This window comes from Barbus barbus, assembly GCF_936440315.1.
Source record: "Barbus barbus genome assembly, chromosome: 23".
Taxonomy (NCBI): Eukaryota; Metazoa; Chordata; class Actinopteri; order Cypriniformes; family Cyprinidae; genus Barbus; species Barbus barbus.
The window spans coordinates 7,920,376-7,948,270 of NC_136751.1; the positions used below are offsets into that span (position 1 = coordinate 7,920,376).

The 27,895-nt window shown below is 36.1% G+C and overlaps 1 protein-coding gene across 1 annotated transcript in view; it reads right to left on the reverse strand.

Moving 5' to 3' along the window:
* LOC306843106 (unconventional myosin-Va-like) overlaps positions 1 to 27,895 on the reverse strand; it is a 70,980-nt gene that overhangs the window by 25,165 nt on the left and 17,920 nt on the right. The window contains exons 5-18 of the mRNA XM_079374376.1: positions 27,019 to 27,175; positions 24,984 to 25,127; positions 17,074 to 17,155; positions 15,542 to 15,649; positions 14,278 to 14,384; positions 13,073 to 13,338; positions 12,893 to 12,974; positions 12,627 to 12,767; positions 10,763 to 10,888; positions 9,178 to 9,261; positions 3,913 to 4,071; positions 3,669 to 3,766; positions 2,610 to 2,696; positions 2,404 to 2,512 (exon numbers count right to left, since the gene is read on the reverse strand). Of these exons, the coding sequence (XP_079230502.1) occupies positions 2,404 to 2,512; positions 2,610 to 2,696; positions 3,669 to 3,766; positions 3,913 to 4,071; positions 9,178 to 9,261; positions 10,763 to 10,888; positions 12,627 to 12,767; positions 12,893 to 12,974; positions 13,073 to 13,338; positions 14,278 to 14,384; positions 15,542 to 15,649; positions 17,074 to 17,155; positions 24,984 to 25,127; positions 27,019 to 27,175 (1,750 nt within the window). The remainder of the gene's footprint in view (positions 1 to 2,403; positions 2,513 to 2,609; positions 2,697 to 3,668; positions 3,767 to 3,912; positions 4,072 to 9,177; positions 9,262 to 10,762; positions 10,889 to 12,626; positions 12,768 to 12,892; positions 12,975 to 13,072; positions 13,339 to 14,277; positions 14,385 to 15,541; positions 15,650 to 17,073; positions 17,156 to 24,983; positions 25,128 to 27,018; positions 27,176 to 27,895) is intronic.

Here is a 27,895-nt window from a genome sequence, read left to right on the forward strand (position 1 = left end):
CAAAATGCTCTACAGAAAATGAGTAGTTCCATAGGCGGAGCGTGTGTAAAGGCCTTTCCTGTAAGCGCTGGAATAAAACATCAGTTTCCTATGCTACCACGAACAGTCATGCACCGAAAATGGGAATGTTTTTTTTTTCGTCCAGTCCGATGAATCTTTTCAGTTTCGCAAAGCGAAAACACGGACCGTCCAATCAGATTTGAGCTAGGATAACGTGACCGGAGCAGCTGCTGTTGCAAAGGGTGAGAATAGTGGCGCTGTTTCAAAAATCTGTGTAAACAAACAACAAAGAAGAGTATCCCGGATAAGAGAGTGGATGCTGAGTTCTTGTTATCGTTGGTATTTGAGAACAGATTCATTCTCACATGTTCTTCATACAGAATAACATTTCTAATAATTATCCACTGAATTATGTGATGTGTAGAGCACGGTTTGTTTTCTTCCACGAGCGCGAGTGTTATGAGTCAGAGCGCGTTCACTCTCTAGATCAGAGGTCATCAAACTTGATCTTGGAGGGCCAGTGTCCTGCAGAGTTTAGCTTCCAACTTGCCTCAACACACCTGCTTGGAAGTTTCAAGTATACCTAGTAAGACCTTGATTAGCTGCTTCAGATGTGTTTGATTAGGGTTGGAGCTAAACTCTGCAGGACACCGGCCCTCCAGGACTGAACTTTGTGCCCTGCTCTAGATCTTCCGTATTAAAATAAAAATAAAAAAATTGAGTGAAACATTTTTCTACACATGAAATATGAAAGCAAATAGACATGATTATGACAATATATTTTCTGTATGTGTTTTGCATGCAGCTCATGGTACTTTTTATAGCAATAAAGGATGTTTATGACAAATATTAGCAGTGTAGCGTTATTAAACATACAAAGAGTGCATTCGTCTGCTTATTATAAAATCAAAGTTCTATCGGAAGTTGTTACAAGCACTTGATGATGGTACATTACATACATTAATAATTAAATACATTATATAATTAAATTAAATGCGTTACAATAAGTGCAGGGTTGCTGGCCCCCCATCTGGCGCCTCCCCAGGTGGCGGATTGGGGAATGCCTCCCAGATATGGGTGGAACCAGGGGGTCAGGGCCCCGATAAAAACCTGCTGGTCCTCTAGGTTGGGGGTTGGGCTTGGGGTTAACAACCCCATCCCGGAAAATAAATATGTTACGAATATGCAACCAAGCCTCGATGGTTGTAGAGGCCAGGGACCACTGGGTCTGTAGCGCCTAATGCTAAAAAAATTAAATACATTTTCAAGTGTAGCTTGCTGCTAATTGTACTTCTTTATATTTTAGGATGTAGCCTATTCTTGTAAGCATTATAGATAGTTTGTGTTTCTGGTGTAGAACCAAACTTTGTTTATCTTAATTTAGATGTTAAATCCACATACGAGAAAAAATACATTGTTGGTTGGCGCTCGGTGTGAAAGCAACGTTCGTTGGCGATTCGCCTTGCTTTTTCGCATTGTGCTCAGTTTGGAAAGGCCTTAAGACTGGGGAAGGCTTCTATAAATTTGTAACTCCTATTGCTAACAAAGTGAAAATGAATGAAGTGTTGATTGCGGCATTAAATTAAGATCTGCTCATGTTGCACCATTTTTCTTTTTAAGCATTTTTACAGTGTTGCGCATTATAACCAATCACACACAATTCTGTTGAGCTTAGGAATGTACTGGTCAATCAAAGCAAGTAGGGCTCGCTGCAGCCCACAAGATCCAGGGGACATGGCAGGATCCACATCGAGGGGATGGAGATGGGTAGGTTTAGGGGTGGAGATGAGTGCGTTTAGAGATCAGGGGGTGGAGATGGGTAGGTTTTGGTATATATATAAGTTGGGATGAATTGTATCTGGATCCAACCACACCCCCTGGATCTTGTAGGCTGCAGCGAGACGCTCCTCAATCAGAGGCGTTCAGATGAGTCATCGCTGAATCTGAGATTTGTTGAGTGTGCGTGCTCGCTGACTGAATTCAGACCGTCGTGAATTATCTCATCATAAACAACAAAACGTAAAGATGAACGTACATTTGTACACAATGTACATTTCAGTGTAGACAGCTTCAGAGATTATAGCGATAGTTGTTTAGTGATAATGTTTTAATTAAATTGTAATCATGTTAAATACAAATTCAGACTCAACATATTTTATGACATCCATATCTAGTTCTTGCCCTAAAAAGACAGGTTTATTATGTTTGTAGTTAATAGATTTGGCTGCCTTTAGCCTTACCCTGGAGTTGGTTCACCCTCCGCCTATGAGTAGTGCCAAATTTTGGCATTCTGCTTGATTCGTTCTTGCTACGATTCTGAGTAATTTGAGTTTTAAAAGCCTATTATTTTGAGTCCATACATAATATAAATATGGTTTTATGAGGTGAATTGGCTTCTTGTACCTGCACCAGTTTCTCCAGAACATTCTTACAGGTCATCTTCTTGTCTGTCAAAACATCTTTTTGTTTCATCAGGACACGATATCTGCTAAAGAACTCCTGATACGTCCACCTGACAAGCAAAAGCAGTCACACAAACACAAATATACAGTCAAGTAGTGTTTGACAAAAGGGAGTGCAGTATGGTAACGTAAAGATCTTCACTGTACCTAGATGGGAAACCAGCTGCAGAGATGCGGATTGTTTCCAAAACTCCACATGCACGCAGTTGCTGCACAGCCCTCTTGGGGTCAAACCTGGTAATGACAGAAATCAGATATCAGCCTAGCAACACTGTGCTCCTATAACTCACCAGCAAAATCTACTGTTATAAAATAGTTCAAAACAGAGTCAACTGAAAGTATGAAATTAATAGATTCAATTTCTGAAGAGAACTGCACACTTTGGTACTGCCAAAACATTGTTATTTTGAGCGTTCCACCATGACTCAACCAATGGTGTGTGAATGGGGCGCACCAACAGTACTTGTCTGCTACATTCTAACACAATATATTTACCAAGATTACTCTCGTTAATTAAAACTAAACCCATTTAAAAAATCATTACTTGAAATAACTTAATCAAAATACTTGTAATAAAGTACAACATGAACAATACTACTACTAGTGGTGTAGAGGTGTCACAGAAATGACTCACTACAGCTTTAATATATGTAAAACAATTTCATGCAAAATGCCAAATCTATTTTTTTTATTTAGTATGAAAATAATCTACAAAGAATGGGTAAAATTGTTTCTGTAATGAATGTGCTACATATTTTTATGACTCATTAGCTAAGCTACATGCTGATGTTAGCTTCAACTGTGAGAATTAATCAAGTTTTTACTGTTCATGGTGTAAGCTTAAAGGTGTCTATTGAAGTACCCATATTTTGGGGGTCTGCTAGAAGACCTTTAAACGATATAAAAATTCATGTTTTTAAAATTTTAAATTCACGTTTTAAAATTTTAAATTAAAAAAACACCATATTTTCCTTATAATTTACATTGCTGCAGCACCTTTTTTTGCCCTCTGCCTGAAACACTCTGTTTAAGTTCCTATCACTTTTAAAGCTTGCCTTTCTGAAAAGCCCAGTGTGCTGTGATTGGTCAGCTGGCCCAGTCTGTTAACTGTGTGTGTGTGTGTGTGTGTGTGTGTGAGAGAGAGAGAGAGAGAGAGAGAGAGAGAAAACAGATTCAAGTTCAATTAAAAACAGAAGAAGAACTGACGTGAAGGCATATTTGTAATCGTTGGGTTTGATGCAGCGAACGTAATGTGGTGTAGTCGCATTCAGTGTCTCCATCAGCAGCTGCAGAGAGTTACGGAACTACAGAGAGAGAGGAAACATTCATTTAAATTACTCTCTTTTTAATATCACCCACTGTCAGGGCTTGCCAATTTATTTAACCCAAAAATACAAATCATAAAGATATTCAGTAAAAGCAATAAGTTAAGAGGAGAGCAGTCTTCCACCTGCAGTCCAACGGTCTTCTTGTGTTCTTTGCTGGCTTGGCCGGCTTTGTTCTTGTCTGGTTTGACGCTGAGGCGAGTGCGTCCTCCAGTAGCAGGAGCAGCACCGGTCAGACTTGTGGTTTTCTCCTCATCCTGGAACAGCTCCACCAGCAGGTCAAACTGAGAATTATAGCCAAGGCAGACTTAACATTCAAGCCATGATGGGTTTTCAGACGATCAACCAGAGGCACCTTTAAGGTCATTGCCCACTCCGAAATTTTCGCACGCTGAAAAATAAATACTACCTCCCGTTGTGTCAATCACTTTTACACACTGCATAAACAAATTCGGATCAGGTTCGATTTTCTGCGTTTCGCCTCTGTAGCATGCGTTTTGATAGGAAAGGATGACGAATACGAAAAAACTGAAAAACGCACGCGAAAATTTTGTACTCAATGTGCAATGACCTTTAGACTTAGAAATGCAGTAAGGATCTTACAAAAAAAAAAACCTGTCATTAGCTATTCAAAGCATAATTAAACTCAATGTTATTTTACTTAAGCTACAATAAATCCAGTTGCCACTTCTGTTTCGAGTTCTTAACCCTGTTCTATACACCATTTAGTTGTTTACGGGAATGGCAACTGCATTTTACTAAAGCTATAAGTCCAAGAAGCCATAATTTACAGTGGGAACTTTTTTGCTCTCACGCAAAACTCCTGATCATGCAAATTCCTGTTAGAATAACCAACGCTAGTTAAACGCTTCACATTCATGCTTTTGTACAGGCATGAGACATTGGAGCATTTATCACTCCCAAAACTTAGCAAAATGTTGTGGCCTTTGTTACCTGAACTAAATGTTTGCACTCATAGTACCACTTTTAATCCAGATTAACCACATAGTAAGCAATTTTGTCATTATTAAGAATTATGCACATCAAGACAAGCAAACAGTATAAAGTGGGATAGTAATGAACAGAAAAGGCCATGTACTCAGATAATGTCCCTGGAGTCTCGTTTACATTGATCGCCAAGGGTTTGAGCACTGAGGGACTCTAGTGCTGGTACTAAGCAGCATGCAGTCTAAGCATAAAATAAGAGTCCTTATGGGACCAACAATTTAAACATTAAATACTAACACACAACAAACAAACAAACTCCAACTCTGTGTTATGCTAGCACTTTTTGGTCTATGTGCAGTACATATCGATGTCTTCAGCTGTTACATTTTTAAAGGAACAGTTCACCCAAAAATGAAAATTCTGTCATTATTTATTCTCCATCAGATTGTTCTAAACTTGGATGTTGCTATTTTTCAGTGTTTCCCACTAATTTCATCCAAAAGTATTTATACACTTCTCAAGATTTCTAACATTGTATTTTGCGCCATTTCTTTGGCAAAGCATCTGTCAATCAAACTAAAAGCCTGTCATTTAATTAAATAAGTGCTGTTCTGGTTGTCTCAGAGTGAAGCGTGCCACAGCGTTCAAATTCATTTTGCATTTGGGAATACAACATGCCACAGCACTATTTTTACATTTGCATAATTTCCAACATTTTGTGGACAGATGATTACAACCTAGTTTTACAGAAACTAGAGTATTAAGTATTCTAATTTTACTGCTGTAAGTCAAATAATAATTATACTTACTACATTTGAAATGAAATGCATTTGTAAACCTGTTTTCACAGAAACAGCCAACCAAAACAGAAGCTTGAGGATTTAAATTTTGCAGGAAATATTCATTTTTCATTTACATTATTTTACAGTGGAGTTGTATTACAATAGTGAAGTGACATACTGCCAAGTATGGTGACCCATACTCGGAATTCGTGCTCTGCATTTAACCCATCCAACGTGAACACACACCCGGAGCAGTGGGCAGCCATTTATGCTGCGGCGCCTGGGGAGCAGTTGGGGTTTGGTGCCTTGCTCAAGGGCACCTCAGTTGTAAAAAATAGTAACATATTACTGCGTTAGGTGTAATAATAATAATAATGAACCTCTATCAGCTCTTAATTTTGCTCTCAAAGTGTACCAATTAACCTTAAAATGTACAAAATTTCTTCCAGGGCAGCATGCTCTTTGACCCCCTATGCCGGGGACCAATATTCACCTTACATATTCTAACAAAATCCTGAGAGAGAACAGTTTTTTTTACAAACTTGTTTTTGATTTGAAAGTTGCAGTGGAGGGAAAGACTTTTAGTAAATAATGACAGAATATTTATTTCTTAGTGAACTGTCCCTTTAAGAGTATAAAAACGTACTAAAATGGCAAACAGTCCAGTTGATGTCAAACAGATGTTTAATGCTGTCGGGGTGGTTGAGTTTGTTTGGATGGTGTTTGGAAGCACTCAAGCTAAAGCGGGATTTATTTTTCCTTAAGAGTCAATGCAGTGCTGAGATTGTGTCCTGCACAGCTGAAAGCAACAGACTGAACATGCTGATACACACACACACACACACACACACACACACCTCTCTCATACTTACTTTACTTACTTTACTTTACTTTTGTCATTTAGCAGACGCTTTTGTCCAAAGCGACTTACAAATAAGAAAAAGTAACTAAAACTAAAAAGTTTATACGCACACTCATCCAATCCAACATGCATCCAATCTTAATTTTCATATAGCAGGACAGCAGTGATATTAGAGAGAGAAAGAGCTAAAGAGATAGCATTTATATGCTAAATTTTACCTTCTGCAGGGGTACAGGTTGTCATGTTCACAAACAACACATGGACAACATGACATGATGAGAAAATAGAAACAGAATTAACAAATGCAGAAAATACAGATACATCAGACAGATGTATATAATGTACTAGCTGAACAGCAAAGCAGCTCAGACACCAGCTCTGAATCATATTGTTATGTCGGCTATTTAATAAACTAGATTTAGCTTGTTTTCTAAATTCCTAACCTGAGACTGAACTGTCTAAAACAGAATTCCTCTTCGGCTATGTCCACATTAATCCAATTATATTCAAAAATGGCATATTCGTTTCAAACCGCTCACAAAACATCATAACCACTCACTGAGATGACACTGACAAAACAAACATAATAAAGTTCTCACACTATTCTTCTTGTACAAACTCATTAGTGAAATATCCCACCACTCAAAATCAAGATCCCACGTATTTTCTAAAACACAACTGTCATCCTCTTTTGCAGCAGGAGAGCAATTGTGAGTAAATATTCCATCAACTTTGCAGGAAAGTAATATGTAGATTGCAAAAAGTAACATTTATCTTAAGCAACAAACAGGTATGGTGCTATTTGCACAGAGATGCTACATACTAAAAGAACAGGAAAACATTAAAAAGCATTATATGGCCTTTTTAAACTCTATAGCAGGCACAACAATGCACTTATAACCATAGTTATATTCTATCTAACATGTTTTGAAAAGTATACACTTGGGAAAGCACCTTAAAAAAGTTTTTGCTGGACAAAAACAGCATGTCAGTCTGGGCATATGGACAAAAGCAAGATGCATTTTCCAATCTATCTGTATTAATGTGGACAAAGCCTTAGAGTGAAGCTTGATAAAGACCAAATAAATAATGAAGAAACATCGAAAAGCTTCTGAATTTTGAAAAAAAGATTTTTAGCTGGTGCCTGGCTTTATTTCTAATTCATAAGAACATATAAATGTGTACATGATAGATGGTAAGCAAACACACAGATGTAATGATCAATGATATGAATGTAAATTAAAATGAATATGGTAAAACCAGCTGACCTGTGGAACAAGTGAAGTGAAGGATTTGGATTAATCACTAACAGACTGATCTGGATAAGCACCAGGGAGCCGAGCCTATTACTGATATGAATTGTTAATAATATTTTAAATAATACTTGACTTGTCTCAGTTTGAGGCATTATTATTATTATTCTCAGGCAGTTTGGATTAGTACAGCATGTTTGCTCTTACCACACACTTTTACTGCCTCACGCTGAGGAGACAAAGCATTAGAGAGCATTCAGAAACCCCCAAATACAGAAGAAAACGATTTTACAAGAACCAAAATGCACTGAATATAATTAATTTCCATATCTTTGTGTTTGTTTATGAGCTATTTCAATTTTTTTATCTATTTTAAATAATTTAATTAAAAAAATATATTATTTTAAAGCCATTTTTCAGAGATTTCATATTTAAATATGTCTGAGTTAAGCATAACTTGGAAAAAAATGGTATTCTTGGTTATATTGGAGTACCAACTAAATACCATGGTAAATAAATACTGAAATAATTTAGTACTGTGGTTTCTATCAAAATGCTATGATATTACAATTTGATATCTTCAGTGCAACACATTATGTGGGCCATAAGTTGGGAAACCGATATATGGAGGCTTTCATTCAGTGTACCTTTGGCTGACTTGCCTGTGTCTCGATTACCAAATATATTTGAATACCTTGCAGAAAAATCCACAAAGCAAACCCCTGACCCTGAAGGCACAGCTGATGGCATGAGGACTGATTTCATAACAGGTAGGTATGCAGTGGCGTTTTGTCTGAACCTGCCTCATTAAAGAGCAGTCAGAGCGCAGAGCTGCTGAGTCATGCTAATGCTCTGTCCTAGAGCTTCAAAACAGCTCTGATATATAGATACTGACTCAAGATTGCAGACAAGGATATGTAAGAGTCCAAACAACTAGAAATATGAACATATACTCCCATGAGCTTTGCACATATCATTTTGGATTGGTGGCAACGGACTTCATTAATAAACCTTGACCAGCAGATGGCATCCTTCCATTGACCTTCTCAGACTTTAAGCCTCATTTAAGGTCAAAAATCTTAACACCCAGGCAACAGCTAATATTGAAGGTTGGTTTTGTCTCACTACACCGGAAAAAACTTCACTAAAACATCCTAATGTCAGGTTAGGTTTATAAATGGTTACAATACAAAAGACAATTTGACCCTTCCTGTGCATTTTTTACCTAATCATTGCAGCCCTTGTTCATAAGCTTATAGAATCAGTTTACACATGGTATTTGTAATAAAACGAAGAAACTCAAGTGCCTGCAGTAGCTACGCATTGCAACAAACATTCAGTGGGAACAGGATGCCAGTCAACGGAATTGCATTGCATTGGCCACTTCCAACGCACACAGCATCAAGTATAATGGGAATGGTCTAGATTTGTACAGCCTAGTTTTGTTTTGTGACGGTTTAGCCTGACTTATTTAAGGTGTTAAGGGCATTATCTTTCTGTGAAAATTGACTGATGGCGACATCAGACTGACAGATATTCACTCACCCTACTGGCCTTCAGAACATTTATCTGCTCCTCATTCACTGTGTCTTTATTCTTCTCCAGAAAACCATCACACTGATACTCCACCTGACAGACACAGACAGACATGTGAGGTTATTCTATAAGAAAGAAAATCCATAAATGAGTATCTGAATTGATATAAACTCATATCGGTCTTTTCCCCCCTCAGAACTGGAATTTAGAACTTGCAATTACGAGTTTATCTCTCACAATTTTGAGAAAAATTTCAGAATTGTAAGAAAAAAGTCAGAATAGCGATTTTTACTTTATTTCTCGCAACTGCAAGTTTATATCCCGCTATTCTGACAGCTCGCAATTTCGAGTTTAAATCTCACAATTCCGAAAAAAGTGAGAATTGTGAGTTTGTATTACACAATTCTTAAAAAAAAGTCAGAATTATGAGATAAAAAGTCACAATTTTATTTTTTTTTATTCAGTGGCAGAAATGGGCTTCCATAGTAACTACATGGAAAGCAAATAATAATAATAATAATAATAAATACTACTCCATTCTTCTTGAATTTTGGCCTAGTCTGTATATTGTAAAATTTGAGAAAAACTTCACAATAAGGTTTCATACATATTGTTATCTTAGTATTATTGAGATATGATTTAGTTATTCAACATAATAGCTGACATGAAATGAAAATTAACATTTTTTGTTAATCTAGGTTAATGTTGACTTCTGCATATATTAATACAATTTTACATTTCAAGTATAGACATGAATAAAACATTAACATTGTTAAATCACCAAAATATTCTTATTTTTATGGAATATTGTTTTTGATTGATTTGTGCACATCATTATATATATTTTAAACATACGCAATAAAAATGATCGCAACCTAAATTTCATGCCGACTTAAATGCTGCAAAAAATGAAATTCATGATATTGTACCTGATTAACCAACTTGAACCAATTGAATTTTACTGAAAAGTGTTGCCAAGATTTATTTATACTTTTGTTTTATTTCAGAACAAACATCAGATCAATTAATCATTGTACTTAAATTATAACTAAGAGCTACATTAACCTCCCTGTTTTCCACTGGGCATAAATGACATGTTATATTATGTATTCTATTCAATTTCTATGATTTAAACTTTCGTTTATATTAGTAATGCTGATTAGAGACTGAAGTGATTTAACCCTGAGGATGTTTGAGAAAGCACCTACTAATGCTCAAACCCTGATTCGACTATGAATGTCTATCACACACTCTAAATGTGTCTTACATTACCCACCCCCTTCTCCATCAGTGCTTCCTCACAGACATTGAACACCGTTTCTAAAAACAGATCTGTAGCCATCATGAGCTCATGTGAGGACGAATGCAGCAGTTGCTGTGTCATACAAATAGTGCACACAGGAGACTCGACTTCTGGTGTTAGCATGTTGCTAAACTAACAAAATTATTCTCTAATGAATTTTTTTAGAACTATATTATATCTATTAGTATTTAATGTGTATTTATTGTATTAAAATGTTAGGCCTGTTTCACGTACAATACATCTGTGTCCCATCTGACAGCCCGAGTGTGAGGTGTGTGTGTGTGTGTGTACCTTATCTGCAAAGTGCTGAATAATGAAAGCTTTATTGGACATCCGTGGTTTTTCAAAAAGTGCACACGTCTTCAAATGAGTGTTATACAGTTTCTGAGCCCAGGAGTCATCAGAGCCCTTCGGCATCTGAGAGAAAGAGAGAGACAGAGCGGTTGTACAGCATGAAGAAAGAACAGTAGTCTCAAACAGAATTATGCAATTACAATTACACAACACAGTATTTGCTTGTTTGTTTTTATAGCAATGTACGCTACCATTTAGAAGTTTGGGGTTCAGTTTGATTTTTTTTTATTATTACTTTTATTTATAGCAAGAATACATAAAATTGAAGTGACAGTTAAGACCTTTGCACTGCTCCAAAAAAATTCTACTTTAAACAAATGTTATTTTGAACTTTTCAATGCTTTTAATTTTGATAATAAGAAATAATGTTTCTTAACACCAAATCAGCATATTAGAATGATCTTGGGATGGAAAGCATATTTACAGTGTCTGAATCGTTCCCTACCCCCTATATAGTGCACTATGTGCCATTCACCATATAGAAAATAGTAATTCTGTGAACAAGAGATTGATTTCAGTTGCAGGTCTATTTATAGCATAGGGGCGGAAGGCTTCAGATTCTAGGGAACATTTGATTGGACAGGAAATGTGATGAGAAGCTGAAATGCAGGGTGATGTCATCAAAATCATTCATCCATATTGGCAGAAGTGAGAGACTGTAAGTTTTGAATGCTTATATCTTCTAAATGCAAATTTAACCTGGAGGCTAACATATACTAAAAGTCAAAAAGCTTCAATTTTGATTTCATGGGGACATTAAATGGCAAGGCACTTTGAGGATTTAAAAGCAGAAATGTAAAGTTTGTATGTCTGTTAAAGCCCTTTTATAAATTCTTCAGTAAAAATGTGTTTTAATTGACCCGTAAAGATTTGTAAATCATTATGCATGCAATCAAATACCTGGTTTGTCAGCATTACATGGTTATGAAATATTGGATTTAACTTTGCAAAGGCAAGGTTAATAAGTGATTTTATGATGCTAGTCTCATGTTTGATCTATTAAAGGTGGTCTATGCATTTTTTCAAAAACGAGTCGGGGCCGAGTACCAAAACAAACTTGTAGCCAATCAGCAGTAAGGGTCGTGTCTACTCAAGAGGAGACAGCGCTCATCAGTAAACATGACGGACATTAGCCAAGCTGAGCCAAGCCGAGCAATGACAGAATGATAAGAGATGACGGATAAAAAAAAAAACAAAAGAGGAAAACATCTGCGGAACAAAAGGTGGCTTAGATTGTCTCTACACTGGACGCGACAAAGCATTGAATATCATTTGAAATTTGCGTCAACATGTCATAAATAGAACGAGGCTGCTCGCGTCCGGTGTAGATACGGTGTTATGATAAGGCAAGAAGTAGGACCCGTGTAAATATCGGATCGATATAGGCCTGTGATCGGACGCCAAGGTTGCTTTGTTTCTTCTCGATAGGTGAGTAACATTGGTTTTGCTTTGTTTCACAGAACTAATCATTGCTGTACGTATGTGAGGGGCGGAGCTATCAAAATAGGGGCGAGACCTTTTTGGGGTAGGGGCGTGTTTGTTTTGGTGATTCCAAATGTCAAAATTGGCTACCTGAAATCGCGTACCCCACCTTTAAAGTGAATATTTTTAATATATATTTTGTTATATTTTAACATACGTTTCACAAATATGCATCTATTGAAATCTCTTAATTTGGCATTAAAACAATCTGTGAATGTTGTTATATTTAATTATTGATTGTTAAATTTCTATTTGCAAATTGTCACATATCTGTGCAAAAGACTGTTTAGAATAAGACAATAACACAGTAAAGACACACCTTGCACTCTTCATCCAGCAGGTCCAGGATGCCCATCTTGGCCTCGATGAGGTTGATACATGGCTGATTATCATAGAAATCAATGAGAGTCCAGGGGATCTGTTCTTTCATATACTCCTCCTGCTCCAACTTAAACACATGCTGCATGCGTGAAGACAGAAGAAAAGGAGATGCATCACAATTTACTCTTAGAATTCATAATGATAAACAATCAAACATGAACTGATGAGATCTGCTGTCATGTGGAGTGGGTCGGATGGTCTCACCATGTTGAACTGTTGCTGTAGTTTCTCATTGGCATAATTAATACAGAACTGTTCAAAACTGTTGATTTCAAAAGTCTCAAACCTGGAGTAATAAAACAAAACATCACAATTAATTTATGTAAATCTAAACTGAAGATCTTTCAGAGGAAATGTAGTCTGTATCTGTGCATATGAACACACCCGTAAATGTCTAGGACTCCAATGAACGAGTGCTGTTTGACTGAAGAATGCAGCGCTTTATTCACATGGTCCACGATCCAGTTGAAGAGTTTGGCGTAGATATGTTTAGCGAGAGCATCACGGGCGTTTATGGCCTGTAGTTTGGGAATGGGCTTAATGTACGTCTCAGTTGCCGTCTTCAGCTTCTTATGACACAGCCAATGAGACATGTCTTGATATGTCACTCCCATCAATTCACAAAACACACTCAGGTGACCATTATTCGGCTGGAGGGCAAAAGAAAAAGAGAATTACATCAGTGGTACATGTTAAAGTTATGTGTAATGTTCCTGTATGTGTAACAATCTTTATAAATTCTAATATTTAAATTCAAGTTTTAAATAAACCACAATGTTGTAGCAAAAATGTAAACTGTATTATTGCACAGCTCTCTATATAAAGCTGGATACACATTATATCCAATTTCATCTGCATACATACACTCACATAAATAAATATATACTATACAGCAATTCTGCTTGATTTTTTTTTTTCATCTGCAAGATCTAACTATGCTATATTGTCCAGCTCTTTATATAAAGTTATATGAATAGGTTGCACTTTATTTTACAGTATGTGTACTTATGTGTACTTATCTAAGAAAGTAATGGGTAACATAAAGTAAATACATGGGTTAAGGTTAGGTTTAGGGGTACAGAGTTATTACCCGATCTTGAATCATTGTAATCACTATAATAGGTACATAGTACATACACATTGACTGTAAAATAAAGTACTACCGATAAAAATGTCCAATTTTATCAGCATACATACAGTATACTCAAATAAGGCGATATATATACTACAGTATATAGAATATCGCAACTGCTTCAAAGCTTGTATCTTTGCAAAATGTCAATTATTTTATTGCCCAGCACTAATTTGCTAAATGAAGATACTGAGATCTTATAAACATTAACATCATGATTTTCTGTAAAACGGCCTTCTAACATTGTGCATTATAAAAGGTGCTATACAATAGAACAAATTAGTATTTACTAGTTTTTGTCATAAAATGCATAGTGGCACAGTAGCATTGCACTCCAAGACATTTATTCAGTTATTTGGTTTATATGTTCACAATGTAACAATAGAACTCCCCAAAACAGATATCATCCAAAATGCCAATCCACATATTTGAATTTTGAAGTCAACATGAAACTCACTGGAATAATGCTGCTGTCCGAGTCTCTATCCTTCACTTCCACATTCCCCAGGTGCAAAATTGAAGCCAGAATCTGAAACAAGCCCAACTGATAGGACTCATTTATACCTGAAAAGAGAGATCGACAAATTACCAATATGAAAAATCATGAAATCAGCTCAATTTGTTTTTGTTTATAATCATCAATATTTTGAGCTTGCACCGCAGTGCATTGTGGACTGTCCAATCCGTGATCGGGGCGTCATGCACCTAGTTTTTATGAGGGGGCACCAGAGACAGTTCTAGCACTTCTTCTCGAGTCTTTTCTGAGTCATGATAGTCTAGTAGTAACACTGTTTGTGTTTTCACGGGAAAACCCCAATTTAGGGGTGAGCCATATGGAAAAAATATCATATCATGATTTTTTTTTTTTTTTTTTTTAAATATCACGATTCAAGATTTAATCACGATTCTTTGTCATGTTGGTTTTACTATTTTGCAAGTTGTCTGAGCATTACAGCCAAACTAATTTCTCTATAATAAAGACAAAGCCTTTCAAGGTAACAACATTAAAAATAAATAAATAAATAAAAATATTTCTTCAGTCAAGAATAGTGAGTGATTTTTCTCTTTGTGTTTTGTTTTATTAACGTTAAAGGAATAGTTCACCCAAAAATTTTTATTCTGTCATCTGTCTGTCAATTCTGTCATAGTGTTTTATTTTTATACCACCATTGTTTGGCTCTATCACTCTCTCCTCTCCACCAGGATGCACTAATGAACATAGGAGTCGCCATAATCTCCCCTCATCTGAGCCGAGGACACTGTGGTTAAATTTAATTTTCGAAGGAAATATCCCAGAAAATTCTGTAATGTCCGCTAAATAATTAGGAATTAATACCAACGCTTTCTGCACGAACGTCAGCTCCAGACAAAGTAAGTATCACGCGTTTCCAAATTGCCTTTCTGAAAGAGTATTTTCAAGTTTGGTTTGATTCCTCCAACCACCCACATGCAAAACCGTTTTTGTGGGGTTTTTTTTTTCTACAGTAATCTTGGAACTTGATTATCAAGTGTAATATGTCTTTTGGAATTTTCATTCAAAATCTATGTGCAGATAATAAAAATACATTCAAAATTAAAATATACAGATTTTAGACAGTATTGACTAGAAATATTAAAAAAAGTCTAATATTAGATACTGTAATTTAATCTCTAATCTAAGATGGTTATTTGGCACATTAAACTCTCCACTACATGAGAAATCGTTGAACTTTCAGTCTGACCTAGCAGTGTGAAGGCGTTTCTGGTGGACGACATCTCCTTGGCATCATCTATTCCACCTATCACCGGGTTCCTGCCCTGTTTGGTGTAGTGAAAATCATCAGCCTTTCCTGTGGGGGAACACACACACACTAATTTATTACACCACACAAATACACAAACAGCATCTCAAGGATCTATTCCAAGGACAATATGTTCATCAATTAAGCTTTAATTGTGCAAGAAACTCCACAAATATTAATGAACAGGAACTTAGTCATTAGTACTACACAAATCCGCATTAATAAAAACGTCTTATTCACAGACAAACCCTAAAATACAAAACCCTGTTCATAGATTAAACGAACGATACACTGTTGCTTGGCAACAGACACCTTATTGAGACACACACTCACACACAAACCCTCACATTAACGGGGCGTCAGCTGAGCAGGAAGTCAGCTGAGTAGGCAAATAGCAGGACAGAGCACAGAGCCAGCACTGTGTGTGTGTGTGTTTCAGAGCAAGTGGGTGAAGCAAACACAGAAGAGATGATTATAAGAGGTGTCTGTGGAACTGAACTACAGTAGCTAGCTACAGTATTCATGTGATTGCGTGTGTGTGTGTGTGTGTGTGTGTGTGTGTGTGTATTTAGACCTGCACAGCCCGCCTCTCAGTAGGACAGCTCTGATAGCCGCTCTCCATGCTGAGTCAACACGAGCACACTCTAATCAGACACGTTACCCACAAACACACACATTTACAGGGCCCTATGAAATTCTGCTTCACTTCTAAATTCTTTTTTTTTTTCCCCACTGTAATGTTTCTGGATTCTATTAAATTAAATTTTAGTAATCAAAAACCATGTCTAATTAATGAAATCTATACAATAAAACAAAACTTCATTAAAAATTAACCCAAAATTACAGTTTAAAGCCCTTTGAAATCGGTTAACATTTTTTTTGTGCAATTCTGTTTCATTTTTCACTTTTTTTTTTTTTTTATTGTGAATTGTTCTGTATTAACAATTAAATTACATTTTAAAATCAGAAAAAGAATGTCTAATCAATTGAACAATTGGATAGTGCCCTATGTTTTATTTTTCCTGTTTGAATTTTTCTGGATTTACGATTTAATGGCAAAAATGTTGGCAATCAACTAAAGCATAAAACATTCACACTTTAATATGCAATCAAATGAAAATGAATTGAATCTTTTATTTTTTATGGCAAACAATTTTTTTGCTAAATTCTGACATTCTGCAATTTACTGTTAATTTTATTTTTATGATTGGATTCTGTGATCCATCAGCTTTGTCAACATAGCAGAAATCATAAATTAGGGCCTAAGGCCCTAAGGTTTAGTTAGCTATTGTATTTAAATGGGGACATGCCACAGACTTTTTTCTTAATTATTTGTATATAAAAATTATTATAATTACTATAGACTAACCCTACAAATAATATGTTATATATATATATATATAAATAAATAAATAAATAATGCAATTTTCCTTATATATTTTTGTTAAAACTGCATTAGGTGTCTGGCTCACCGAGTTTCAGGGCTTTGAATTCCGGGAGGTGAGCAGATGCACAGAGCTGATAGAAGATATGATAATTCCTCTCCTCTTCTGCCTGAAAAACAAAGGATGCAAGAAAAACAAAAATAGCATGATTATTTAAAATCATCCGTTGGTTCCATCTGCAGATTATTTATTTATTTATTTTATTTATTTAGGCCATAAGAAACATACAAAAATCCTACACAAAATATTTATACGACTTAACAGAACATACCAATTACTGCACATGAAGCCACATTTACTCACTTAATATGTTTGAGAGTATATAACCATGAAGTCTGCATGTGCCGATTTGTGTAAGGTGTGAGGAGGAGCATGTAATTCAGCCTTCATCAGAGAGAATAAAACTCACTTCACATCTGCTTACTTACTATACAATCTTATATTTTTATGAAGAGATATTATATCTATCTTCACTATCTTTCGGTAAGTGCCAAGTATACTAAATATCCATCACAGTACAACAATTTGGATGAATTTGGATGGAAGAAAATTGGACTGGAAAGAAATTCTGCACAGCCTACAAACATTCATACTAAAATTGACATTACTGTGGGCCCTTGAGCCAAACAATCTAAAAAAAATGGTATTAATAATAATACATAATAATAAATAATTTTAATATTTCCTGTACTGAATTTTTTATTTTAATTTTTTTTAAGGACTGCTCTAAAGTTCTAACAAATTCTCAGGAATGAAAAGAATTGAAAATAATTCCTGAAAAAAATGTTCTCAAAAATCTTAATAAATAACCTTTTAAAGTTAGGATTCCTAACTTAAATAATACAAAAGGTAATAATTTTATGTATCTTTTTTTTTTTTAATCTAAAGCATTACAATATAACTTTAGGTACATGTAACAAATATTGCTATTATGTCCCTGATTACTTTGAAGTGACCAATCAATAATGTACACAAAGATTGTTATAACATTAAGTTTTCACTTAATTTGAAAACAGAAAATTACTCATGGGGTTGCTGATAAGCAAGTTTTCATCAAATACTAATACACCAGATAGCACTAAAGTCTTTTAATTGTTTTTTTTTTTGGAGGAAAAAAGGGTTCTGGAAATATATAAACATAAAAATTATAACTTTATCTAACTAAGTTTTTTTTTCCCAACTGCACTTATTATAGGAACTTTCTTAGATATTCCTTAGGATTTCCATTAAGAAATTTCCTAACTTGTTTTTTTAGGATGATCTTCATCTAGAAACTAACGGAATGCATAGTCGATATAAAAAAACTGGATGAAGAGTAACTTCTTACTGCTAAATTCTGAAAAAACAGAGGCATTAATTATCGGACCTAAAAACCCCACATGTAATAATCTAGAACACTATCTAACACTTGACGGCTGCTCTGTCAGGTCTTCTTCATCAGTTAGGAACCTAGGTGTGCTGTTTGATAGCAACCTTTCATTTGAAAGCCATGTTTCTAGCATCTGTAAAACTGCTTTTTCCATCTCAAAAACATATCTAAATTGCGACCTATGCTCTCAACGTCAAATGCAGAAATTCATGCGTTTATGACCTCAAGTTTAGACTATTGTAATGCTTTACTGGGTGGTTGTTCTGCACGCTTGATCAACAAACTACAGTTGGTCCAAAATGCAGCAGCTAGAGTCGTTACTAGAACCAGGAAGTATGACCATATTAGCCCGGTTCTGTCAACACTGCACTGGCTTCCTATCAAACATCGTATAGATTTTAAAATCTTGTTAATTACTTATAAAGCCCTGAATGGCTTAGCTCCTCAGTACTTGAGCGAGCTCTTATCTCATTATAGTCATCCACGTCTGCTGCGTTCTCAAAACACTGGCCGTTTGATAATACCTAGAATATCAAAATCGACTGCGGGCGGCAGATCCTTTTCCTATTTAGCACCCAAACTCTGGAACAATCTACCTAATGCGGTTCGGGAGGCAGACACACTCTGTCAGTTTAAATCTAGATTAAAGACACATTTCTTTAACCTGTCTTACACATAACACACTAATACACTTCTATTATTCAAATCCGTTAAAGGATTGTTAGGCTGCATTAATTAGATCAACTGGAACCGGGAACACTCCCCATAACACATGATGTACTCGTTACATCGTAAGAAGAATGGCATCAACACTAATATTTATCCGTTTCTTTCTTATTCTGTTTCTCAGTCCGTGTCCGGATCAGATGGTGGATCGGCACCGGGAGATGATGTCTCCCTGATCGTCAGAGGAGGCCGAGACACCTGGGTGAGCCCCGGGGACATATCCCCAGTGAAGACCTCGACTTAAATACAATAACACTAAAAATAAAAGAAAATAACTAAAAAATATAATAAAATGTCTAACTACATAATACTATTATTGTTAGAAATTGCAACTATATAAAACAGAAATAAATATATTTATACATTTAAAATTTGAATTAAAACAATAAGTAAACAATAAATAAACAATTATCTCCTGGCCAGAGGAGAACTGGCCCCCTGACTGAGCCTGGTTTCTCCCAAGGTTTTTTTTTTCTCCATTCTGTCACAGAGCTGTCGCCTCTGGCTTGCTCAGTTGGGGACACTTAATTTCTATCGATTATTGTCAATTTGATTTCGCAGATACTATTTAAACTAAACTGATCTAGACAATGACATCTCTGAATTCAATAATGAAATACCTTTAACTGAAAATTGAGTGTTTCAGTTTATTTTTAAACATTGCTGACACTCTGTCCTCCAATTTGATAATGTTAAGTGATTTGACACAATCTGTATTGTTAAAAGCGCTGTATAAATAAAGCTGACTTGACTTCATGAATCCAGCCTCAGAACCCATAAAGACATTTTCCATAAATAATACAAATCCATAACTCTGGCTCTTTGTCCCACCAAACTGAACCATCAAAATTAAAATTTTAGGAGGAAAATACAAGTGAATTCATTAAGTGTATTTTTTTTAAAGATTATCATTTGATGCTCAAAAGTAAACTTGCCAGGCAAAAAACACTGACTTCTGTGAATAATATATCTAAAATAAACCCAATTTTATAGAAATGAGCATTCACACTGAAAAGAAGGCTAATGACATAATTTAAATATATGGCACAATACCAGTGCAGACTGTAGGTGATCAGTGAATAAGATGTAGGTTTTTGTGATGAAACAGCATGCTCAAAAGTGATAAAACACGTTACTGTCACATTTAATGCATTTTAATTATGTACTCTAGAACAAGCTCGCAAAATAGCATTCAAGTTTGCATTTACATACTTGCATAAAGTATATCTACTTAAATTCTGCATCTTACACAATCACACATACAGTGGTGTGAAAAAGTGTTTGCACCAGACTTGCTGTGATAAATGGAACCATGAATTCAGCTGTCTACCAAAAAATCCTGAAGGACAATGTCCGGCCATCTGTTCGTGACCTCAAGCTGAAGCGAACTTGGGTTCTGCAGCAGGACAATGATCCAAAACACACCAGCAAATCCACCTCTGAATGGCTGAAGAAAAACTAAATGAAGACTTTGGAGTGGCCTAGTCAAAGACCTGACCTGAATCCTATTGAGATGCTGTGGCATGACCTTAAAAAGGCGGTTCATGCTCAAAAACCCTCCAATGTGGCTGAATTACAACAATTCTGCCAAGATGAGGGGACCAAAATTCCTCCGCAGCGCTGTAACAGACTCATTGTAAGTTATCGCAAACGCTTGGTTGCAGTTGTTGCTGCTAAGGGTGGCCCAACCAGTTATTAGGTTTAGGGGGCAAGCAGTTTTTCACACAGGGCCATGTGGGTTTGGGTTTTGTTTTCCCTTCATAATAAAAAACTTCATTCAAAAACTGCATGTTGTGTTTACTTGTGTTATCTTTGATTAATATTTACATTTGTTTGATGATCTGAAATATTAAAGTGTGACAAACATGCAAAAAAAATAAAAAATCAGGAAGGGGGCAGACACTTTTTCACACCACTGTACTTAACTCATCTGGAATTCCCTGAAGCACAACAGTCGTCTGTAAGAGTCTGTTACATAACACTGAACAGACATGTTTAACTCCATTTTCCTCATTCCTGTCCTGTTTTAATCTTTCTATGTCAGAAATTATTAATTATATATCAATTCATTGTTGAAATATAAACATTTAAATAATGGCTGTAATTAAAACTTACTATAATTTAATTCAATTTTAAATTCGCCTTAACTCTTTGTATCAATATTTTTAAAACTGTATATTTTTAATCAACATTTTTTCTCACTTTATCCAGCATCTTTGAGCTTATTGTTGAGCTTATTAGTGCATTCTGGAAGTGTGTTCTCTGTGAAGAAATTTGGCTAAAAGAAGGTCTCCAAGAAGGCAGAATAATATCAGTTGACAACTTCACTATGGAGACTTGAAAGTGTAGAAGGACACAGGAGCCTTCAAGGAATGAAAATAGCCCTGTGAATTAAATCCCTGAGGTATCTGAGAGGAGTTCAAATTAGAGCTGACATAAGCAGGAAGTGCGGTGTGCTTCAGAGGGTGTGGCGGGCTGGTTGCTCCTGTATGTGTACACTGTCTTATGCCATTCCTCGAAGCGGTTTCAATTTCTAGTCTGAATGCATATTGCAGGATTGCCGATTCAGTCTTTCCTTTTTCTGAATGATAATGACACTACACAATGTGCAAACACTACATAAAGGGTAGATCTAATTTACAGCAATAGCTCACCCAAAAGGTAACAATTCTGTAACGTGATGATTACCTCATCTTTATTTTGTTTCAAGTCACTGTTTTTAGTAGTTCATACAACATGTGCACTATATTCCAAGTGTACAGAAGTCATGCAATTGTTTTGAAAACCTTTCATTGTATCCCTCAAAACTCATTTTTGCTATGTACATTCCTAGTGCCTGAAGACACATCGTGCAAAGTTTGAGGTCCATGGTCCCACATGTTAGAGCTGAATTGACAATATTGGTTTCGCAATTGTAATAAATTATAATTTTGATGAAATTAAACTGATCTCACGTCCAATAATTTGCAATAAGCTTTATTTGTTTGATATGAAAGAAAGTCTTACCAACTCTGTCAATTTCACAAAAAATTCTAACAATAAACAACGTTCTAGCAATTACATAATCTGAGAATTTGTTTTCCATTTGAATTGTTTCATTTGAAAGTAGACATTTCACTCTATATAAATATATTTTTTATGTCTTTATGGAGTTTCGTTCTCAAGTTCACAGAGACCAAGACGGCAGAGAGCGCATCATGTTTGCTTTCATTATTTTACAAAAGCGAGGTATTGTGAGTGCACACAAATAAACAGTCTTTACACATTTGAAAGATGCAGCACTCTTATCTGTATGAACAAAAATGACAGGGTATTTTAGGAGTAAGTGAGCGCACTGGTGCCTTCATCTGTCCTGCAGTGATCACTACTGTTCAGCTTCCACACTCCGCACACATCGCACACATTTCTCTAGGATAACATTAGATTGAGCGGCCATGTAAAGTTGCTAATACTTATATATTTCAGATGATAAGTCATATTTGAGGACGATGAATGATAGGCGAGTGTTTGGATGTCCTGCCCGATGTACTGTATTACCATAGATTAGCCTCTCTGTCACGGACTGCGCGACTTTGGCTGTGGATTTGTTTATTTTATTTTTTTCTGCGACTAAGTGACTAATAAACTTTTGGTCGTGCAAGCCTCTTCTGGTCGACTAAGGATTGGTCAACTATTAGGGGCATGCCAACTGTAGTTCAAGTGGCAACACTTTTCACATTTTAACACATTTCATCTCTTTTGCTTTATTACTAATTATAGCACAAAATAAACATGAATGAACATCAGAAGGCCGAAAGATATGGTACAACTTACTGAAATGTACCATGTCTTATATAATCGATCAATCAGTGCTTCAACCATGAAAAGACGTCAATAAAACAGCTTGTAAACAATATGACAATGTTACATTTTCCTCAGAAAAGACTTTCAATAGTCAAAGCTTGATAGTTATCTAGATTAATGGAGTCTAGAGAGGAGCATTTTGCTACATATTCAACCCTGATCAAACTCACCTACCTGTGATTTTCTAATGACCCTGAAGACATTGAGTGCGTTTACATGCACCCTCTTAATGCGATTATAATGAGATTTTGGCAATATTGCGATTAATCTTTACCTCATGTAAATGCAATACTTTGATTTAAATAATGCGATTAAGCTCATAATCGCAGCAAGCATAATCGTATTAACATGCTGATTTTAATCGAAATATACAGGCATGTAAACACCTTAATTGCAGTATTGCCGCTCTGACCAAAGTGCGCATGTGCTCGTGATATACATGAATGATGTGACGCGCACCTGTAATAATACGCAGATTAAAAACGATGGAGGGAAAGAATGCATCGCCTATCTGGGGAAAACACAACCCACTGCTGCCAGTCTCTGTTCCTTCATCCAGAAATGGCGAGTAGAACGCAACGGCAGCGTAGGCAAATTGCCATAGCATTTCTATGGCGCCAAAAAAGCATGGAATAGGCTACAACCATACAAAAGTGTTTTGCATTAGACGAAAATAAATTAAAACAGCGGCCAGTAACACACCTGCTCTTTCTGAGTCCATAATTTGTGTTGTGCAGTGGGGAATGTGAATCATGGCAGTAAAAAAAATAACCACAATTCTTAGCGAATAATAAGAATAATGGAAATTGCATGTAAACGGGAGTGAAGAGCTTTGCTCTTGACATGTAAACATCAATGCGATTAAGTCCTTACTCTGATTATTGGAAATAATCGCATTATTCATGCGCATGTAAGCATAGTCATTAATTAACATGCTCAGGTGTGTTTGATTAGGATTAGAGCTAAATTCTGCAGGAAGGTAGATCTCATGGGCCAGATTTGAGGAGTTGATTGATTTACAGCATTATTTGAGAGAGATTTGTATTTTGTTTGAGAAAAATGTTACATTACCTGATGTATCCAAATGAATCAATATCAAATCAAATCTAGATCAGAACTGAATTAAATCGCAAGCTTGTGAATTGGAATTGAATCGTGAAATTTATGTCAATACCCAGTTCCTACCACATGCCATTTGTTCTTACATGTCTCATGATTAATCATTAATGATGTCAAACCTCTGTCGTATTTCTTGGGACGAGCTATGGTGTGATGATTTATTCCTTATATAGAGCTATTGCATGACTTACAAAGCCCTGTCTTGAATCTGATGTGTTTTGCATACACAACCTTTTTGAACATATTAAAAACCATTACAAACTTTTAAAAGTGCACAGTTAATCTTGGGATCATTACGTGTTTGATAACATCTGGTGGTAATTCTGAAACACTGCAGGCTTTTAGTATAAGACTCAACAGAAGAAACCACACATTCATTCAATATTCCAGAGGGAAAACAAACTGGCATGGAAAATCACATATGAGGGCAAAGAGAGAAATCAGCATTTACATCTGAAAGGCACAGAGATTTCCATGATCTTCCCACTACCATATTCTAAATTGATTTTTAAACATTCATATATTTGTACCTTTGTTGAATGGATTTGCTTTGCTCTTTTGAAATGAAAAAGAGCCCTACCATTCATTCAAAATTCCCCTCCCCCAGTCTATTAAAAGAAAAAAAAAAACACTAAAAAACAACTCAGAAATTGACAATATATTAACATATGACCACCCAAATTTATATATCAATAGTATTTAATTCCACATATTATATCAAAGGCACAACTACTCATTTAATCAATCCGGACATAAATCAAGTTTTAAAGGTACAGTAGCAAACAGCCTGTTTAATTTTAAATGCCAGAGAGAGAGTGGAAAATGGGCTTTTATATAATATATATGCATATGTATATGTATATGCATGCTTGTTCCTTACCTGAAAAACGACACGTGATTTCTCCAACAGATATGTCCTCATATTCGCACCAACGATGTGATACTTCTTATCAAAGCCAATCTCAATATATTTCCCAAAACGACTGCTATTGTCATTCCTGGTGGTCTTGGCGTTACCAATGGACTAGAAATGAGAAGAGAAAAGACATCAGTTTGAGTGTAATTTTAGACTGACCTATGAGTTTCTTTGGGTTTTTTTCGATAGAAAAGGACAGGGTTAAACGTTTAAGGAGCGCACTGAGAGATTACTGATTAAAAAACACAGGGACAGCAAGATCATGTGTGTGGGAGACAACACACAGTGTTGCAGTTCTGGGTCTCTACAGCAGGTCAGGAAGTTGATACCGCCTCCCCCACAGAGCAGAAACCTGGTGATGAGCACTATCAGAATCAGCAAGTAGCGAGCTTCTGAATGAGCAGCATCCTTATAAGGCACAAATTCATTAAATCTGACTAAAGCTTAGATCATACAACATGAAACTTAATGATAATATGATACAAACTTTGCTGAAGTAATTGTTTTGATATTATGAAAATAATTATTTTAGCTTAAGTATTTGTACCACCTCAGGCATTTATATGATGTGTAATAAATAAATAAATAAATAAATATATATACTTTTATTATTTATTTTACCATAAAATGTATTGCTCCATCAATGCTCAATAAGACAATACACATTGTTTCAGCAATCATATATTATGGGGGTAGCGAAAGCCAGATTTTCCTTAAAGGAGTCATGAACTAGGAAACCAAAATGCCCTTGACCTTTTGACATTTAAGACATAATAAAAACATCCTGTAAGTTTCAGAACTCAAAACTTTCTTGTTAATCTAAAAATAGCTTATATTGAAGCCAGTCTGCCAAAATGACAGCTTTTGGAATGTTCTACTCTATGATGTAATAATGTGGCTAAACATCGCCTCCACAGAAGAAGATCAACGTCTGCTTCTACATCACTGCCTGTTTAGCCCCGCCCACCGATTTGTGCATGTAGTGTTTATGAGAGAGGTGAACGTGCAAGTCTATGCAGAAACCAAACAATAAAGATGGCTCCCAAGACAACAAGACACTGTGCAGTGCCAAGTTGTGGAAAAACTTTGCATTGCCTTCCTTCTGATCCCAACATTAGGAAAGATTGGATGAACTTTATTTTTAATGAAGTGAGAACTTGGTCCTTTGGTAACTTTTACCACTGATTTGTTAACAAACAAAGCATAATTAGATGCAGGATTTTCAAAAAGATTGGAACTAAAAGACAATGTTGTGCTGACTATATTGGATTCGACAGTAATGTCGCAACACACAAGTGTGAGTAACTGTTTTCATTACATTTATATTATATTTAAAGTGTGCCTTTAGCCCATTTGTACCATATTCTAATAAGTTGAAACTTGTTTTGCATATCACACATAAAAGAGGTACAACAGCCCATTTGTAATATTTAGAAATTATTTGTATTAGTACTTTTCAGTATGGAATGAATAAATTGACTGTTTAATCAGCACGTTTTCTGCTTTTGTCTGTGAACGATATATGGAATACTGCCATAAAAACAAAATAATCAGTTATATGCATTCACATCTGGAGTTCCTATGATGCTTTAGCTTGCTAAAGTTTATTGAGGTAGTTTCTGTGTATGTCTTTAAGTATGCTGAAAAATAATATGAGTTGAGGACAGCACAGAAGGTCATATGAGCTTTCATGCTAACACTAAATTTAAACTAATAAAAATGTGAGTAGTACTCATACACACACACACATACACACTCTCTCTGATGCTGTTCCGAAGGAAATGAGCCCTGGGGAGGTGAAGACCATGCAGTAAAGGGCAAATATAACGCTCTGAACAAGACACTCAGCCAGTGAGCTCTTAGTCTCTTAGCCCAAGGGGTTTGGCTCTCTGAGATATGAATGTCTGTATTATTAAAGCCCTTCATAAAAACAAACAGCCCAAGTCTCAGTACTGAGTCCAGAATGGCGCTCTGATCTAGTGATGCAGGAAAAACTCACCTCCATGATAGGGTTGGATGCCAGAACTTTTACTTCCACATTGGCTTCGCTGGCAGAGCCACTGACCGTAGCAAAGTAACGCATGGCGTATTTGGCTGAAACAGTTTTCCCTGCTCCGGATTCTCCGCTCACAATGATGGACTGATTCCTCTCATCCCTGAATGATGTGGAAAAAAATACAAGATAAATGCAAGGAAAAAAATAATAAGTTTAACTTTTTTTGAAGAAGAAGAAAATGTGAGTGGTGTTTGTCCATCTAAGGCTACGTTCACACACTGTCAGTTTTTGGGATTGACAACTGCATTTTCTTTCCAGGTGTGAGTCTCGAAATGTCTCGTTCACACAGCAGCTTACAGTTGTGTTTAGAATACTGTCTGTATGAACGTGCAACGGGAGTCAAGCCCGTATTCCTTACCAGTAACCATAGCGACAGTGACCAAAGTAAAATTGAAGATGACAACGTCCATAAAACTGAAAGACTTTCTGACACGACAAGTCCCCAATGGAGCCGCGAGTTCTTCGTCAAATCTTCATTAACTGACAGCAGCTTTTAAATTTGGGTGGACAGCGGAGCATTTGAATCGCGCGGACGCGCGCAGAACACAAAACTGACGGGAGCGGCTCCGGTGGAAAACTGACTGGATCTAAAACCTTCAGATGACACGCAGCTCATTTCTCCGTCACTGTAAGTTACCGAAAACACATGAAAACACGCACCTCACGGTAGACGCGCGCTTATGCGGCAGAGCGGCTCTCTCTCGCACTGTATGACGTGTCCAGTCCTGTTCCGTTCACACAGCGCGTGTTCCGAAAAAGCGGTTGTGAGTCCTGAAAATTTACAGGTGTGAGTTCAGTTACAGAATGCGGTTGTCACGCC